The sequence below is a fragment of the Miniopterus natalensis genome, chromosome 1 (genome assembly GCF_054644295.1).
Source record: "Miniopterus natalensis isolate mMinNat1 chromosome 1, mMinNat1.hap1, whole genome shotgun sequence".
Lineage (NCBI taxonomy): Eukaryota > Metazoa > Chordata > Mammalia > Chiroptera > Miniopteridae > Miniopterus > Miniopterus natalensis.
The window spans coordinates 101,294,817-101,313,109 of record NC_142081.1 but is presented as its reverse complement, the minus strand read 5'-3'; the positions used below and the strand labels follow the sequence as shown (position 1 = coordinate 101,313,109).

Genomic DNA, 18,293 nt, shown 5'->3' with positions numbered 1-18,293 from the left:
CTCTGCATCAGGATAGAAAATGCATTTCTAATTGTGGGTGGTAGTCACAAAGTCACAAAGTTCAGACTAGTCACTGAACTAAAAAAATTTTAAGGTCCTTTCCAATCCTAAAATGCTAAAAATCTAATATTTAAACATGTTAAAGAAATAAAATGTAGGATTATTTTAAAACTTGGAGAGAATATAAAACTATATTTTAAAATGAATTTTAAAATTAGTTAAAAAGGGAGCTGAACCTTCTCCTAGCTAAAAAAAATAAGTCATATTTTTTTCAAAATTGTCACCTTTTGGGGGGCCAATTTTCTAGTGAAAACCTCTCATGAAGAAAAAAGTCATATACTAGGTGCCAAATAAATATTTGTTGAATTTAAGTAAAATGTAATAGAGCATAAATGTTTGTTAGCCTTCAGAAACTTCACCCCTCTAAACAAAGAAGAGAACTCTTTCTAAATCTCAGCTATCAATGGGCTAAAAACTACCAACAACCTACCAATAGGATCCAAGGTGGGGCAGTTCACAAAGGGGCCTGGATAACAGTTCCTAGGAGTCACAGAAGACAATGAGGGAGGGCAACAGAAATGTTAAGACAAAAAGAAAAGAAAAAAAAAATCTGCCGTATATTAGTGGAACTGAATTTTGCTGAAATTTTTAGTAATTACAACGTCTATAATGGCAAAGATAGAAGTGTCCCTCAATAGAACTCAGACTTATGCCCAGGAAAATAAGCCAGGATTCTGCCTATTGGTGTTAACCAGTAAGTAGAAAGAGCACATTGACAGCTATAAATGATACCATGGAATGAGAAGCTCATAAACACCGTAACTATAAAACACTAACTAACCACAGCTTCAACTCTCTATCAAATGCACAAGTGTAATGTTTTCCATAACTTGCAAAACATTCTTCCTCATCATTGCTGTTTTCTGTGATGAAAATTTAGTGGGAGAAGTATGTATTTTGTCACCTTACAAAGGATTTTTCCATCCCAACTGTACTATATTTAGCTAACCAACTCAAAACTCCTTTGTACAAAAACAAAAGTTATACTCTTCTTATTCTCCATTCATGCAATCAATATAAAAAGCAATTCAAGTTACAATTCAGAATATCTTTTCATTCTACATATAAGCAATAAACTTTATTCTTCACCGCATAAAGATGAAAACAACATTTTCCACATTTTCAGAACTCGATCAGTACAACTTTAGGCACACCTAATAAAAACTAATTTAATGGCTTAATTGATAGATAACCATAACTGCTTAAATGTCTATTTTTATTGTTCTACAGCTTCTAAAATGTTTTCACCCTTTTTAGTACCTAAAATCTCTGGTAAGGTTAAAAGGCAAGTGGCACTATCATCATCTTCCAAGATCTTCCATCATCATCATCTTTTTGCCTATTCTGCCTACTTAACCAGTATTGACACAAAAATGAAAGAAGATACTTTTAAAACTGCACAACGTTTTTCCTTCTATTTATACAGGGAAAAGTAAAATAATAGTTTATGTTAAAGAAAATCACTGATTTTATAAACACCCTAATGAAATAAACCAATAAAGGAAAACAAAAATGGCCACGTATCTAGTATTCTAAACTAGAATATTTATTTAGTAATCATATAAAAGTATTCAACACAATAATTTCCACATTCATATAAGCTATTCTGAATATTTAACAACTTATATGCTATTCAAAAATGGTATTGCTATATTCTTAAATATAATTCCCAGTGATTCTAAGTGTAGAGAAAAGGAATTGAAGAAAAATAAACTTCTAATAATCTTGAATATACACTGACTTTTTTGTTGACATTCATTAGGCAACACAGTACCTGGCACACAGTACTTAGTATGTGCTGACTTTTAAAAATATACACTCTCCAACACAGAAAGTATTTACTTAGTAGCCAAATACTGAAATTGAGCATTTCTCAGTGCGTGTTCTATACATCACTATGCAGACGTATAGACCTCACTGGCACAAGTACAAATATGGGTGACACAGTCTACTGGCAGCCCCTTCGAAGGTTCCAGATCACTTAATATCAGCCTGCAGCAGGGATAAGTGCAACCGTGGGGCCTGGAGCATGAAGTGAGAAAAAAAAGAAAAATGCCCAACAGGAACCTGCACCAAAGTCCTGGTCCATGCCTCAACCAAGCGACAGGACCAACAGAGTACAAGTACTCACCTAGAGCCTTCAGCCACATTCCTGCACACCAGCCTCTTCCTCCCACCTGCCCCCACCCCTTTTCTACTGCCCCTTCCCTAGAGATGCTCATCTCAAAATCATTTCTGCAGCTCAGAGGACCAGTAGGACCCCCTTTTCTTCCTATTCTTCATACAGTTTCCTTTCCAAATATTGATATTTAAGTGTTTTGAAGTAAGTCATTTAAAAATAATATTAATAATTAATACAGTGTTCCATGAATGTGACAGGAATCATTAAGACACTACATTAGCATTACTAAAGTTTGAGAGAGAGTACTATTAAGCAGGAATTGGAGAATATTATTTCTTCCAACTCTGTTTCATCCTCATAAGTCATATAACACTTAAGTTTCCTCACCTATAAATGCAAGTTTCAGTTTAAAAAATCACTATTATATTACAGAAAAGTAAAAAGATACCTTATTCTTAAGTGAAGCATGCTATAGTATTTTTTTTAAATATATCTTTATTGATTTTAGAGAGAGGAAAGGAGAGAGGCAGAGAGAGATAGAAACATCAATGATGAGATAGCCATTGATCGGCTGCCTCCTGCACTAGGGATAGAGCCCGCAACCCGGGCATGTGCCCTGACTGGGAATTGAACCGCGATCTCCTGGATTCTAGGTGGATGCTCAAGCGCTTAGCCATGCCCAGCCGGGCTGCTATAGTATTTAAAGGTAAAATATAATGTCTGCAACTTACTTTCAAAAGATTCAGTGAAAATGTGTATATACATATGTAAAGCAAATATAGCAGAATGTTAACTTTTAAATCTAAGTAGTGAGCAGGTGGATCCCAGTTCATTGAGCTATTCTTTCTCATTTTATGTATGTTTCAGTTTTTCATAATAAAAAGTTGGAGAAAACAAATTAGATACCTGCTTAAAATCTGTGATTATAATGTTTATTAGTATAGTAAGTTAAACTTTCAAAAGTATTTTTCAACCACCATCATCAGGACAATGAGCTATTCATCACCAAAATTGATTATAGGTGCACTTTAAAACAATACTAAGTTGCTAGCTTACAGGAAGATGGAGACAGTGTTCTCTCTCTCACTTAGAAAGTAACTACCTTCAGTCAGGGACTGAGACCTCCACATTCCTCACACTACATCAAGCCCAAGGGGCTTAATGGGAATCACCAAGGCAAGGACTCTGACTGTGTGACTTTCACACGTCACAACTTCTCTGGGTCTCAGGTGACTCATATTTCTCTAGCATGTGCCCTCCTCTCCATCCTTCCAGCACTGTAAAGATTCAGGGCCTCAATAATCTTTGCCTCTATTATTGCAGCAGCATTATAAATGATCTGCCCACCTCCAGGCCTGACCCTCCTCAAATCCACCCCAAACAGGGCCACCACAATAACCCATCTAATAAAACACATCTGACCATACAATTCCCCACTTCTGGATATACAGAACAAAGCCCAACACTCTTAAAACAAGGAAAATTTTAAGCCACCCCAAGATTTAGTCCCACCCTACCCTCTCCTGCCTACCTCCCATCCAATCCCCTTGCCTATTATTCTAGAATCCACCAGAGCTGAGTTGACAATTCAACTGCCCCTGCCCCCAACTCCATGACATTTCTCAACTGCATACCTTTGCTCTTGCTCTTTCCTCTGAAAAAAACTTTCATCTTTTAGTGGATCACTCCAACCCACTTTTTAGCCTCAAATTAAGAAAGGTACCCTGTAGATTGGTGGTTGCCAGCGGCTAGAGGAAGGAGACCTGGGAAACAACTGCTTAACGGGCAGAGTTTCCTTTTGGGTTGATGAAAATATTTTGGAACTAGACAGAGATGGTGGTTATACAACATTGTGAATATACTATAAAACACTGACTTGGCTTTAAAAATGATTAATTTTATGTTGTATGAATTTCACTTCAATTTTTCAAAAGTAGCAGCAGTAGCAACTTATCCTGCAAAAACACCACTGATTCCTCAGTAGCAGCCTGAATCAGCATCTTGCATACTGCTCTATCACAGCAGTTACTTTACGTTGTTTATAGAGCTCCCCCATAATACTTTGAGCTCTTATCTTCCTCATCTTCTCATCCCCCTCAAGAAATATTTTTTTTAAATAAGTGAAAAATAGAAATATCACTTATCTCCCTTGGGGCAGGAGGCTAGAGCAGATGATGTTTTGACGATCTAGGGTATATAAAAGTCTACGAGGGCATGTATTAATTTGAAAGGAAAAGATCAGGAAAGACTAAATTTCACCTGGTTATAAAGGACAAAAATAAAATGATTTTAGGTGAGGTTTTTCAGTTACTAATAAGGACATTTATTGAGTTCTTAACTGCTTTTCCATTTTCCAAATGGGGAAACAAATATATTTAAGTGACTTGCCTAAGGTCACAAAGCTGGTTACTGGGAGCAGTATGATTCAAACCCAAGTCACCTAGACTGCAGAGCTTGACCCTATAACACTAAGACATCACCATGCCCCTTCATACTGCTCAAAAGCTGTAAATGGACATTCACTGGCCTACAATTTCCCTTTTCTAAGGCTGAAAAAACACTCTTATTTCCACATTTGTCTACTTATCCATTGCCATGAATATTTATAGAAAGTACTGTTTTAAAATATAAAATGTAAATTTTTTAAAAAGAGATGAATCATAAAAAAGATCTCCCATTCAAAAAACCTCTCATTAAAAAGCTCTGGCTGGTGTGGTTCAGTTGGTTGGAGTGTTGTCCCGTACACCAAAAGGTTGCAGGTTCGATTCCTAGTCAGGGCACATACTTGGATTGTGACTGATGTTTCTCTCTCTCTCCCTCTCCCTCTCCCTTCCTCTCTCTCTAAAATCAATTTTAAAAAGAACATATCCTCAAGCGAAGATGAAAAGAAAAGCTATCCCATTAAAAACACTAAATAAGCAAGTGTTTGTGGCCTACTCCTCAGTATACAGCTGAAAAGATCGGAATGTGCCAGCCTCACTAGAACGACACCCACATGTCTTCCCCATGAAAACTCATTTTCATAGTACCCCAACCTCTGCACAGGGTAAGTACCCTGCAGATGAGAAAAATATAGAGTAACAAAAACATACTGGAAGAATTATTACACACTCAAATTAACCAAAAGTCTCTGAGATTAAAAATATATATATTTGTGCCCTGGCCAGTATAGCTCAGTGGTTGGCTCATCCGCCCTTGCGCCAAAGTGTTGTGTGTTTGAGTCCTGGCCCCATTCAGGGGGCATTCAGGAGGTCGCCAATCAATGTGTCTCTCTCACATCTCTCTCTCTCTCTCCCCCTCCCTCCCTCCCTTCCACTCTCTCTAAAAAGAAAAATGAATTGAAAAAATATATCCTCAGGTGAGGACATACATATTTGTGTACCTGAAAGGGAAAATCTTACTATCGAGGTAATGTCAAACTTTGAAAACATATCAATAAGGTCAATTTAAAAATATACCATCCCCCCTAAAAAAGTGTGTATACCCTTTAGACAGACAGAGACACACACACACACACACACACAAAATTTAAAAATATACCATCCCCCCTAAAAAAGTGTGTATACCCTTTAGACAGACAGAGACACACACACACACACACACACACACACACACACACACACACACACACACACCCCCCGCCCCCTCCAGATAGTCAGGCAATAATTTTTAGTTCGGATTCTCAGGACTTACTTCACCTAAATGTCCTCCTAAATACCTAAAAGCAAAGATGACAGGAGAATATGCTGGGTGAACATACACATACACACAAAAGTAAGAAGGCAAAAGGGATAATATGACAGATAATATGAGAAACAATGTAGAATTCAAGACAAAAGTTATAATGAGACAAATCAGAGACTTTTATACTATTACATTCTACAATGAATATAAAATAGCCATGAATCTTAATGTGTCAATTATCACAAAATTAAGTACATCAAAAATGGTTTGAAATATAAGAGGTGACAGAAACACAACTATAGTGAGAGACACACACTACTCTCTTATCTACAACTGGCCAAGCAGCAAAAATAAACATGTAGCCCTAGCAGGTTTGGCTCAGTGGTTTGAGTGTCAGCCCTCGGGCTGAAAGGTCCCAGGTATATGGCTTAAAGTACAAATCCCATAGCTTTAAATTTTAAATTATATCAGTTCACAAGGACACAGGTTCCATAGTCAGGCTACCTGGCTCTCCACTTATTAGTTATGGCACCTTCAGCAAGTAAATTATTAACTTCATCTGCAAAATGATGACAATAGTACCCAATTCTTAGGGTTTCTAGAAGGACTGAGTTAATGTAAAGCATTTAGAACAATCTCTGGGACACATATATTCAATAAATATTGGCTAAACATATTTGGTACTTGGATTTCTCATAACTGATTCCTTTTTAAATAGTTCACTAGCATGTACTGAGGATTCCTAATGGGACATTTGTATTTGCTCAAATCATTTCAAATTACAATATTAAGTACAAAGTTTATTAGAATAAACTATAATTCAAAAAATTATACATGTATTATTTACTGTGGCATCAAGGTAATTAAATGCTAATTGAATAACAAAAAGGCAGTACAGAATCTTTAAAAAGAACATAACCAGTGACTGATGGCATAGGAAACAGCATTTAGGGTGACTTGGTTTATTCTTTATCTTCAACTACACTTTGTTTTCTACAATGAACATGTATGCCTTTAATAGGGGGAAACAATTTTTAAAACAATAGACAGCCATTTCTCCTAACTAGTTCAGTCATGCACTACTGTCTCTCAAGGGCACTTGCCAGGTCATCACATCCCATCCTTTTCCAGAGCTTTGGTTATGCAACTATTATCAGTTCTTTTTTTCTTTTTTTAATTTACCTTTATTGTTGAAAATATTACATATGTCCCCTTTTTTCCCCATTGACGCCTTCTACCCTGTCCCCACTCCCTGCCCCAGGCTTTCACCACACTATTGTCTGTGTCCATGGGTTATGCATATATGCGTATAAATTCTTTGGTTAATCTCTCCCCACCCACCCAGTCCCACCTTCCCTCTGGGATTCATCAGTCTGTTCCATGTCAGTTCATCTTTTGCACATCATTTCAGAGACTATACCATTTGGATATAAATTAGTCACTGTCAATAACATTTAGGATTCCTAAGAATAAAAAAGTCCCAAAGACAAAACTGTTTTGTGACTACAAACACATGAATTTATTCTTGTGTTTTTGTGCTATATATTTTTAAATTTTGTTGTCTATTTTCCCCAAATCTTTATTATTGAAAGTATTACATATGTTCCCTTTTTCCCCCCCATTGATTCCCTCCACCCGGCATCCAACCCACCCCACGCCACTAGGCCTTCTCCACCCTACTGTATTTTTAAGCCTAGACAAGCAAATAAAGCTTTCAATTGTTTAATGATTTAGGAAAATCCCATAATATGCATATACTATCCTATCATTCCATTTATAATTTCAGGAAATACATTTCAACCATACATTTTTAGGCAAGTTCCCTATAGAAATCAATTTGACTTCCCTTTCATGAATAAGTCCATGCAAGTAGAAATTTTCAATAATTTGCTATTATATCCCTTAGGTGTCAGGACAGACAAATGTTTGTGTAATCTATAACAGGATGGTAAAGGCTTCCATATGATAAAAATGAAACAGAGAAAACGTGAGTTATAATATTTAAATCTAATGTCCTTGGATCTAGATTTCTTCACCAAGGATACAACTAAGTTAAATAGGGCTGATGAGAAAATTTTGTTGGCTATTAGCTAATTCTGGCAGGAAAGGGAAAAGAAAGATGAACTTGTTAATTCACTAATGAGATAATTTCTAAAGATTAAACTTTACAGCTTCAGCCAGCAATCTCTCTAAACAATGGTTTAAACTTGTAAAGGAATTCAAAATTTTAATTCAAGTTTAAAAAAGAAAGAAAAACCTTCCTTTGACTATATCCCCCAGCTGCCACCCTCTAACTCCTTACTTTCACTTCGCCACACCTCATCCGTGCCATCCCCTACCAAAACGCCAAACTTCCTTTCCATACCTGGAGCTCCCTTCCAGGGCTATATAATTTCACAGCTCCACACTACTGTACTTGCTGTGCTTTTGCCTGGAAAGCCCTGCAAACTGTCTTTCTCGCCAGGTTCAACCTTTACCTTTCTCCCTTTCTCCCTAACCCTATCATATCCATCCATGCTCCCACAGCAATTTATATACACCTTTATTATGACTCTTAAAATACTATATTATTGTTATTGTAGGTCTAGCTCTCTTAAAGTTCTTTTTTTTTTTTTTTTCAATTAAAAACTGATTTACTGAGTGAGGTAACATGTTAATTAATCTTTTTTTTTTAAATATATTTTTATTGATTTCAGAGAGAGGAAAGGAGATGGAGAGAGAGATATGGAAACATCAATGATGAGTCATTGATTGGCTGCAGCCCGCAACCCCGGCATGTGCCCTGACCGGGGATCGAACCCCAATCACCTTGATCCTAGGTCTATGCTCAACCGCTGAGCCACGCCTGGCCACGCACTAATTAATCTTAAAATTCTTGAAGGCTATGATGTGATCTTTCTTATTATAGAAATTTTAGAACATATGAAAAATACAATAGTGTCACAAAAGTAAATACAATACTTACAATTATTAACTCATGACCAACCCTATTTCAACTATACTTCCCACTTACTTTTCCCACCCACATATTATTCTGAAGTAAATCCCAGGCTTCACATCATTTCACCTGTAAATAGTATACTTCTAAATATTTCTCTGAAAGACAAAACATTTTATAAACATACCCACATCACTACCATTGTGACATTTAAATCTTTTAAAATAATAATTCTATAATATTACCATGAATCTAGTTAGTGTTTACATTTCTTCAATTGGCTTTTAAATGTTTATTTTTTATAATTATTTAATCAGGGTTGAATGAAGTCTACCATTGCAATTGGTTAATGTCTCCTAAATCTCTTTTAATCTCTATAGTTTTCCTTTTTTTCTCCCTTATAATTTATTTTCAGAAAAAAACACAAAACAGCCATTTGTTCTACAGAGTTTCCCAAGATCAGAATTTTGCTCATTGCATCCCACATTCCTCTATGCCCTGTATTTTCTGTAAAATGGTGGTTAGATCTAGAGGCCTATCATGTTCAAGTTTGGTTCTTTCGTCAAGACTGTTAATAGTAATGGAATTTCCATCAGGAGAAAAATTATGTCTGGTTGTCTTTGAGACATTAGTACCCACTGATAATCCCTGTCTAGACTCCAGATCCATTTATTCACTAGAAGCTTCACCTATTAGCTAGAATAAAACAGCTTTTATAAAAGAGAAACTTCACCTTATTGAATATTTATTTACCCTGAGAAAAAGCATGATGTTGCATTCTTTCTCTTGATTTTTCTGGGTATTAAAAGAACACATCAGTTCCCGAACATTCTCAAAAAGTGACAAGTTTCTCTTTTTTTGGTAATCATTATTATGAACTCATGGATTTAAAGACTTCAGTCTACTGTTGTATTATTTTTACTGATGATCAAACTGTCCCACCATTGGTCAAATGGGAGCCACTTCAAGTGATTCCCAAGTCCTAATCTTTCATACCCCTCTTGCTTTCCAGCATGACAAAGGATTCCAGACTCATCTTGTACATTTTCTGTTCCCAAACTAGAATTATCCATTTCTTCAAAAATGACCTTATTATTAACTCACTCTTGAACCTAATTTATGTGTTACCTAAATGTTTTTCAAACTAAGTAAGACCAATGCTGAGCAAGGTCCAATTCTTGAATAATTTTAAATTTGAAAAATGTGTATGCGCACAATAAAGACACAAAACCATTAAAAGAAGTAATTAAAATCCTTAACTACTCGTCATTTAAGTTCTAGGACATACCAAAGTAGCCCAACCCTTCTGTTTTGGCATTATAATAAAATTTAGCAATTCAAACCAGCATGAGGACCTGAGCAAAACTGCAGCTGGGTTGAAATCCAAGTATAAAAAGAGGGCCTCTTGACTGTGATCTTCCTTCAAGAACCACAAGAAATACAATGTAGGGATAAATCTAAGAAACTGTCTGAATAGTTTTAATTAAGGTAAGCATTTTAAATTAAAGGTTGCATCTTTAATGAAAACGAGTAAACAGCGCTTAAGTATGAGTTTTTTCTAACTGATTTTTTTAGAAAGAAGGAGGGGGGAGAGAGTAAGAGGGAGGGAGGGAGGGGTAGAGAGAGAGAAACATCGATCTGTTGCCCCACTCACCCACACATTCATCAGTTGATTCCTTTATGCTCTCCAGCAGGGATCCACAGCAACCCTGGTGCATATGGACAAGCTCCAACCAACTGAGCTACCCCACCAGGGCCAAAGTATCACGACTTTAAACATAACAATTTGTGATCTTATTATTCACATTACCCCAAATCATTATAATAATAATAACATTAGCATCTTTTAAAACACACCTAAATCCCTGAGTGGAAAACACAAAGCTCTCATTCACAAAATCACAACTAAAACAAATTCATATTTAATCTTGTATGCTTTCTAAACATCACAAACTTCTGTTCTTAGTAGGAACCAAAAGAAATTTCTTTTAAGATTTTTTTCAGTTGCAACATTGGTAACTCTAAATGCTTTTTGAAATACCAATATTTTTTCAGGGTACTAAGATATTAATAAGATGCTTTAGAACATATCTGGTTTTTGATTTATAAAATTCATTACACTATTTTCAAGTAGTCTAGAGAAAGGGCAGCAAAATAATCATTGCAGAACATCCCAGGTCATAGTCTACGTTAAAGCAAGAATTTACTCAGCTACAAATGTTGAGCATAGGTACAATTAAAAGGGAAACCTTTTGAAAATGTGTGCTTACAATATTGGTTTGCAGTATTACTACTAGTTCTGGAATTACAGTCCCTTAATTTTAATTACTCAAATTTCCTAATCTCAACTAGGTAAAAATGAAACATGCCTATCCTCACTGGACTTTAATTGCAAACATAATTATACATGTAATGACTGTACATATAATTGACTAGATCTAAAATAGCATTTACAATCACTTAATTATCTCTTTCAGAACTCTGAAGCTCCAGTTTAGTAATTAAAAATAAATGTAAAAACAAAAATTGTCTTATCTTATGATTAAAAGATGCAGCTATTTCCAGATTGGATTAATAAAAGTCTCTCAAATGTATTTTACCCACAAATGGTAATTGTGAACTATTTATTTATATGTGTACAAACACACACCCATTTAGTAAGCTTTAAACTCATTGGCATTATTTATAACCATGGTACAATTCAGAATATTTTAAATAATTTTTTTCTGTAACTAATCTGAATTTCATTATAATTTAGCATATTAAACTAATGCTATATTTTATGTACTATAATGTCATAAAATACTTACATACCTCAATCTATTTCTAATGTGTCTCCAGATAAAAAGATTAAATAAAAATATTTATGAAATAGGCATTTTTAAATTTTTTTCTCAAATCAGAGCTGTATGAAACATATTGTGATCATTCCCATTAAATGTTTTAAGATTCAAATCAGGTAGCAAAAGGGGCAGAAAAAAGAAAGTAAGATGTGAACCTCTTATCTTATACCAGAATAATTCTAGATGGATCAAAGATTTAAATGTTAAAAATACAAACAAAAACACAATGAAACAAATAAAAAACTAAAAGAACCTAGGGGGCTTTTCTTTTCTTTCTGCCTAATATTGCAAAGTGGAAAGGCCAACATATAACACAAACCTAAAAGTCACAAAATAAAAGATTAATAAATTCAATTAACCACCTTCTGCATAGCAAACACCACCATAAACAAAGTCATAAGACAAACAGTTAAGAAATAATATTATTCATATTATTCATATTATTCATATTCAAATAGGGCTAATTTCCCTGATATAATGTATACATAAATGAATAGGAAAAAATCAACAACCCAATAGAAAAATGGAAAGAATAAACTGTTCACAGAAGACATATAAGGGACTCTTAAAACTATCAAAAAATGCTCAAGTTCACTCATAATAAGAGAAATACAAATTTATACTATCCCGAGATAGCACATTTATCTATCTGGCTCACAAAGATCAAAAAATCTATACAGACTTTAAACAAAAGCATGAAAAAAATATTACACCCATTGGGTACATGATGCATGGAAGGAAATTTAACAACATTCTATTTAAATGCATGTATCCTTTAACCCAGCAATTTCACTTTTAGGAACTGAACTTACACACACACTTGAAATATATACAGTCTTATTCATCATAGCAATGTATATTACAGCAAAAGATTTGAATCGGGATACTCTGAATGGGCCTAGATATTTAGTTTAAAAAAAAAGGAGATATGGAACAGTTGAGTACAGTGTGCTACCATTTCTATAAAGAATATACAGAAATATTTTATTTGCTTGTAATAGCTAAATTTTCTCTGGAGTGACATGCAAGCAAGTGAACACAAGTGGCCCCTGAAGAAAGGGGACAGGTGGCTGAAGGACAAAGGTGAAGAACGCACTATTTGCTGTAAATATTTTTATTTCTTTCAAATATTAAGCCATGTGCTATATTAACTATTCAAAGCAAATAAATACAATTTTAAATACTTTTGGAAGCAAAAAGAAAAGAAAAAGATGCTCAATCATAACAATATGCACCATATGTGACCAAATCTGACATTAAGGATTATGGTTTATAGACCAAAAAGCAGAAAGGATTTATTTCTCCTGTACATTTTTTTTCCTATCAATGCTTGGTTTGGCTTTATTAGTCATCACACTCATTTATTTTTATTTAATACTTTACAAAACATATTCTAATATTTAACTTAAACTGAGAGATGTTCACTTTTTCTAATCAGATAGGTTCTGTTTTTTACACCACATATTTCTCTTTATTTTTATGCTGCTATTTAAAAAAACACACAATAAAATGCTCAGTTTAGCAAGTGGTAAAGATTTAGGCTCAAAGAGATGCACTTCATGTTTCAAAAGTAATAAAACGCAAACTGGCATGCTGGTAATACCAATGACTACTCTGCAATTCTAGAAGAAAAAAAGACAAAATTAAAGTGAATAAACCTCCAAGTGGGATGTGAATCCTTAGTGAAAACCAAATGGAAAAATATAGCAAAAAAAGCTAGAAACGTATATCTTTAAAGCTGAAAGCACAGCCTGTACTACAAAGAAGTTGAATCTTTAACTCAACTATGTTGACCTGTGACATCGGTAAATAACATTTCTTTCAATTATTTTTAAAAATAATGTGCTTATAAAACAAATTCATGCTTTAATAAACATCAAATCATCAAATATACCACGTGAAGTATCCCTTTTTTAAAAATTGGGAATTAAAGAAACTAGTTTCACCACGATTTCCTTTGAGTCCAAGAAAAACTATCCTATAAATAGGTGGAGAGAAAAGCACAATTCTGATTTAACGCAAAAGCAAAAGCAGATTAACTAGTATTCTCATAAAAAGCATATAATCACTTGGCAAAATCTACGTAAAGTACAGAATTCCGTTTTAATTACTCCAGATGGGCAACTAAGCAGTTGGAGCACATCTTTTCATTTCTAACTCTTCAAGACTTTTAAATAACGTTTATTTCAATAATATAAAATGTTGATGATAAAGCCATTCTTCGAATTTGCCAAATTATCTAAATCCCAACATCTGCAGACAGGCTGTTTCTCAAGATTTCTGTTCTGCTGCCAACTAAAGAGAGGCCCTGAGTACTCAGCGCGTACACTGAAGGCAGGCTGCACGTCAACACCGAATGGAAGTCTGTCCCGCTGCTGAGGCTCGATCTTGTCATACGGGTCTGTCCCACAGGTGAGACTTACACGGCCCAACAGGATAACTACCTTCCCAATTTCACCACCACTTCCAGAGCCGCCACTCATTTGGGGCTCTGTCTTTCCAACTATTCCCGATTCCATCTGCCTCACTCAGAAATCAAACTTTCCCAGTGACAGGAGACAGCGGCCAGAAAACATCCACCCAGCCAAGCGGCGCCCAATCCTCCTAGCCTCTGACTCACAGGAGGTCCGGAGTCCGGGCGGGGACGCGCCGGTGGTCCGCCCTGACCACCCGAATACCGGGCGCGATCCCCGGGACCGAGGGCACCCGCCAAGATCCCCCCAGAGCCGGTCTGGGACGGAGAGCGCGCGGAGAGCGGGGCAAGCGCCGGGGGTCGCCGGCGGAGGGCAACGCAGAAACGCGGGGCTGCGGAGGAGGGGGCGATTTGATCTCAAAGCGCCGGGAGCTGGGAGACCTGGGGGGAGAAGCGCAGGGGGCCCGGCTTGGCCCGAGGGCGGCGGGTGCGAAGGGTCCACGGGGTCTCAGGGCCGACGTGGAGCCCCGGCCTGAGGGAGGAGTCGCAGGGGCCGACGGAGCTGCGGGAAAGCCGGGAAAGCGCGCGCCTTGGAGCAGGGGAGGACTGCGCGGGAGGGAGCGCCGGGAGCCCCGGACGCGCGCGGGCGGCAGGACTCACCGCGCTGGTGGCGGCGCCGGACGACGGGGAGCCGGGCGCGTCCTGCCTCCTTAGGCGGTACCTGAGGGTCTTCATGGCCGAATCTGGGCAGGCCGGCTCCTGGCGAGCGCGTCGTGCCCGCTCCGCAAGCAAACCTGAAAGTCTGCGGGACGCGAGCGCGCCGAGGTGCGGGCGGTCCCGGCCCCACCTGCCACCTGAGGGCCCCGGGCGGCAGACCGCTCAGGGCCGCGCGGCGGCGCCCCGCAGCCTCACGGCCAATCCGCCCGCGGCCCTGCCGGGGGTAGGGCTGGGCTCGGCCAATCGAAATTTTGGAAGGGGGAGGGACTTCCCTTACTCTCTTAACACCCTTCCTCTCCCTGGCGGAGGAAAAGTTGGGAACTTCAGCAGCGGGAGCGGGGAAAGAGGGCTACTAGCGCGGTAGGGGGACCCCAGAGCCAGGCTCCGGACCAGCGGCGCCTCCCGTCCTGGGTGGTGGAGCCTCAGGTCTGCAGAGAGCACGGGTCCAGCCTCCGCCAGCTCTCCTCTTTCAGGACTCCCCTCCTCTTCCCACCCACGTGCTCCTTCCCAAGTAAAGCTCCCTTCCTGCCGCCTGGCCCTAGAAAGGACTCCAGGTTACTGTGCACACGCTGGCTTTTAAACGCAGCTTCCCTTCCATCTGCTGATGTTTTACTACAAATCCCAGTGCCTGGAGTCAACTATGCGCTTCAAAGACCAGGCAAACGAGCAGCCTCTAGGAATAAGGTGCCAGTTGTAACGAAGGACAGTTAAGAACAGGCTTTGAAAGACCTTACAGCAAATCAAAGCACAAGTTAGGAGCTCGATCACTATTTGAGTCAAGAGCCCACTGCTTTGGAGGGAAAGAAATGGAATGCGGGGACTGGGGTTGCCTTTAATAAAAAAATGAACCACATAGCCAAAGTGATACAAGAAGCTGTTGAAGAAAAATGTATTATGGTCTTCCAAAAAAATTGTTTACTTCCTGTAACAACACATTACAAGTAAAAATATACGATGAAATTAATTTATCCTATCCAGAAATCTGGATTAAATCTGAGAATAACTTAAAGGAAGAATGAATAAACCTGTGAACAACACTCCATAATTTGTTGCTAATGTGACATTTTCAAAAGTATTCCTTGGAGTCAGTTTTTCCCACCAGAATGTTTATTCTAGCATGCACCCATATAAAAGACAAACAATCTACATTTCTGGCTAACAAAGAACTCTTTTTGTCTGAAAGGTCAGTTTCCTTAGGGTAACAAGGTTTTATTCAAATACTGTAAGAAAGTTTTTAGAATTCTCTTGGAAAGACAGCATTCAAAGATTGTGTTAACCCTGCACAAAATAGTAAATAACAATTTTCTCTTGGTTTTTCTTGATTACTTCTATAGAAGGACATTTTTTTGAACTTCCTCTTCAAGACCCACAGCCATTCAGTTTTTGTTGACTCATTATACTGTCTGGGGATGGTTACTCCCTTTCTTCACCTGCCACTGCAGAGCCCAAATTATCTCATACCTGGGTTATTTATAGAAGCTTCCCAACCAGTCACCTGACCTCCAGTTTCACCTCTCACATTACCAATAAATTAACAACTGCCATCAAAAATCTTACAAAATATTTCTCTCTTGCTCAAAGGTCTTCAGTGGCTAATGAATAAAATCTAACTTTTTTACGTGGCATTTAACGCTATAACATGGACCCAACCCTGTCCACCAGCTGACACTCCAAGCAAATTACTCCTCAGTCCATTCCTCAAACACAGGTCTTGACTTTTACTTTCCACATCTTTATGCATACTGATCCTTCCTCCAGTAATTTTCTCTCTGTTTACATTCATCTAACAAAATTCTACTCCCCCAAGAATGACTTGAAGAAGGTACAGGGGGGCTTCTGGAGTATTATACTATTCTATCTGGTTTCATAATTAGTGTGTTCAGTTTGTGAAAATTCAGTTAGCTTGTAGTCTTTATGATGCATATAGTATTTTTTATATTTAATACTTTAATTAAAAGGTTTTATTCTGATTGTACATTCATTTCAAATGCCCTCCTCTCTAATAGAGCCTTCGCTGATCAGTCAACTGAAAGTGTTCTCTCCATCCCCTGAATGGTTAATTATACCTCATATGATGCTAACAAATCTGTTCTGAAAAAGCATTATTTTACTACTAGACTTCAGACTCCTTAAAATGAGGGAAAACAGATAATGTTTGAATTCTCTAGAATGCTTAGCTTGTGTTAGGTGCTCAATAAATACTTCCGAATAGATTGGTGCATTCTTTCTGGCTATTGCAGTGAATCCTGGTTATTTATTTTGTGTACTCATGTAACACAGGATTGGTACTCCCCCTTTAGTGAATACTGTAAAACCTCGATACAACGGATTAATTAGGGTGAGGGGGTATCCATTAAAGCTGAAGGTCCATTATATAATAAAGTAGGTTTTCCGAATGCATATGTTAAAAAATTGACAAATTAGTCTGTTTTTACTTAACACATTTGTGTAATTAAAATTAATTATGTATGAAAAGTTTAATTTCACAGAAAAGTTTTCTTTATATATTACTGTAATTTTAAATTTATACTGAATAGGTCTAGTAAATGAGTGCTTTCCCCAGTCATCTTGAGTAAACAAAACACACAGCTGGGGCGTGGCTTAGCACAAGTGGGAACGTTGGCCAACACAGTTAAAACTGCTGCAGGTCCCACAGGACAACAGAACCAATTACCCCTTGAGATGCAGTGTGATCACGTGCTAATTGTTCACCAGACATTGTTGATGAGTGGTGACTCTTGGATTTAAATATGTAGACTCTAGTTGTACATATGTAATATTTATTTGTGTCAGCGAAATTACTGCAGTGTTTTTCCCAACATGTGGCCTATTTGCTAAAATTTATTAAAAATAACTGAATAAAAAATAGCCTGTTAATTTAATTGTAAGCAAATCTGGGTTAAAAGCATTTTTAAATTAATACGGTGTTAATTTTCACATTTGACATACAGACCAGAAATTTTGTTCATTAAATCCAAAGTCCATGAGGTCCAAAAAATCAAGGGTTTACTGTACTGGGTGGGTGTCTCATGTAGCATCCAAGTTCTCACAGTGTTTCAGTTGTTACTGGATAAAGAAAGAGCAACAGACAGAGCCACAAATACAGCTTGCATCAGTTTCCAAAAATGTAAGACAAGTTATTTTTATGAACTGTCTGCATGTTGTGCCCATGGTGTTTGTGTCCAGTGGCCTTGATGGATTTTTCCAGGCTAGAAACTTGATAGTTGATGTCTGCTTTTTCCCATTTGAGAGCAGCTTAGTAAATAGCACTGGTTTGAATGTCCAGCAAGGCTTTTTTCATGTTGATGTAGAAGCCCCCTACGTGAGGTAAACTCACTATTATTAGCATTCAGCCAGACAGGTTTTGTTTTGTTAACTATTATGAGTATTCTTTATTTTTATCTTCCAAAAAGGCACTAATCAAATCTAGATAAGTTTTTATTTATTACCATTCTGAATCTATATGAATTTTTTTGTTTAATTCTAGTGTTTTATAATATATAAAACCATGAAGGG

General features: G+C 37.3%; 1 protein-coding gene across 2 annotated transcripts in view; it reads right to left on the bottom strand.

Annotated features, from left to right (window-relative positions):
* UACA (uveal autoantigen with coiled-coil domains and ankyrin repeats) overlaps nucleotides 1-17,841 on the bottom strand; it is a 102,327-nt gene extending 84,486 nt beyond the window's left edge. Inside the window, exon 1 of one of the 2 annotated variants that reach the window (XM_087824736.1) lies at nucleotides 17,731-17,841. Coding sequence is in view for 1 of the 2 variants with exons in the window: in XM_087824729.1 (XP_087680855.1) it covers nucleotides 14,721-14,795 (75 nt within the window). In the remaining variant the exon portion in view is untranslated. Of the gene's footprint in view, nucleotides 1-14,720; nucleotides 14,873-17,730 lie in introns of those variants that run through there. The other variant, XM_087824729.1, reaches the window with a different exon arrangement.
* Between the last annotated feature and the right edge of the window lie 452 nt (nucleotides 17,842-18,293).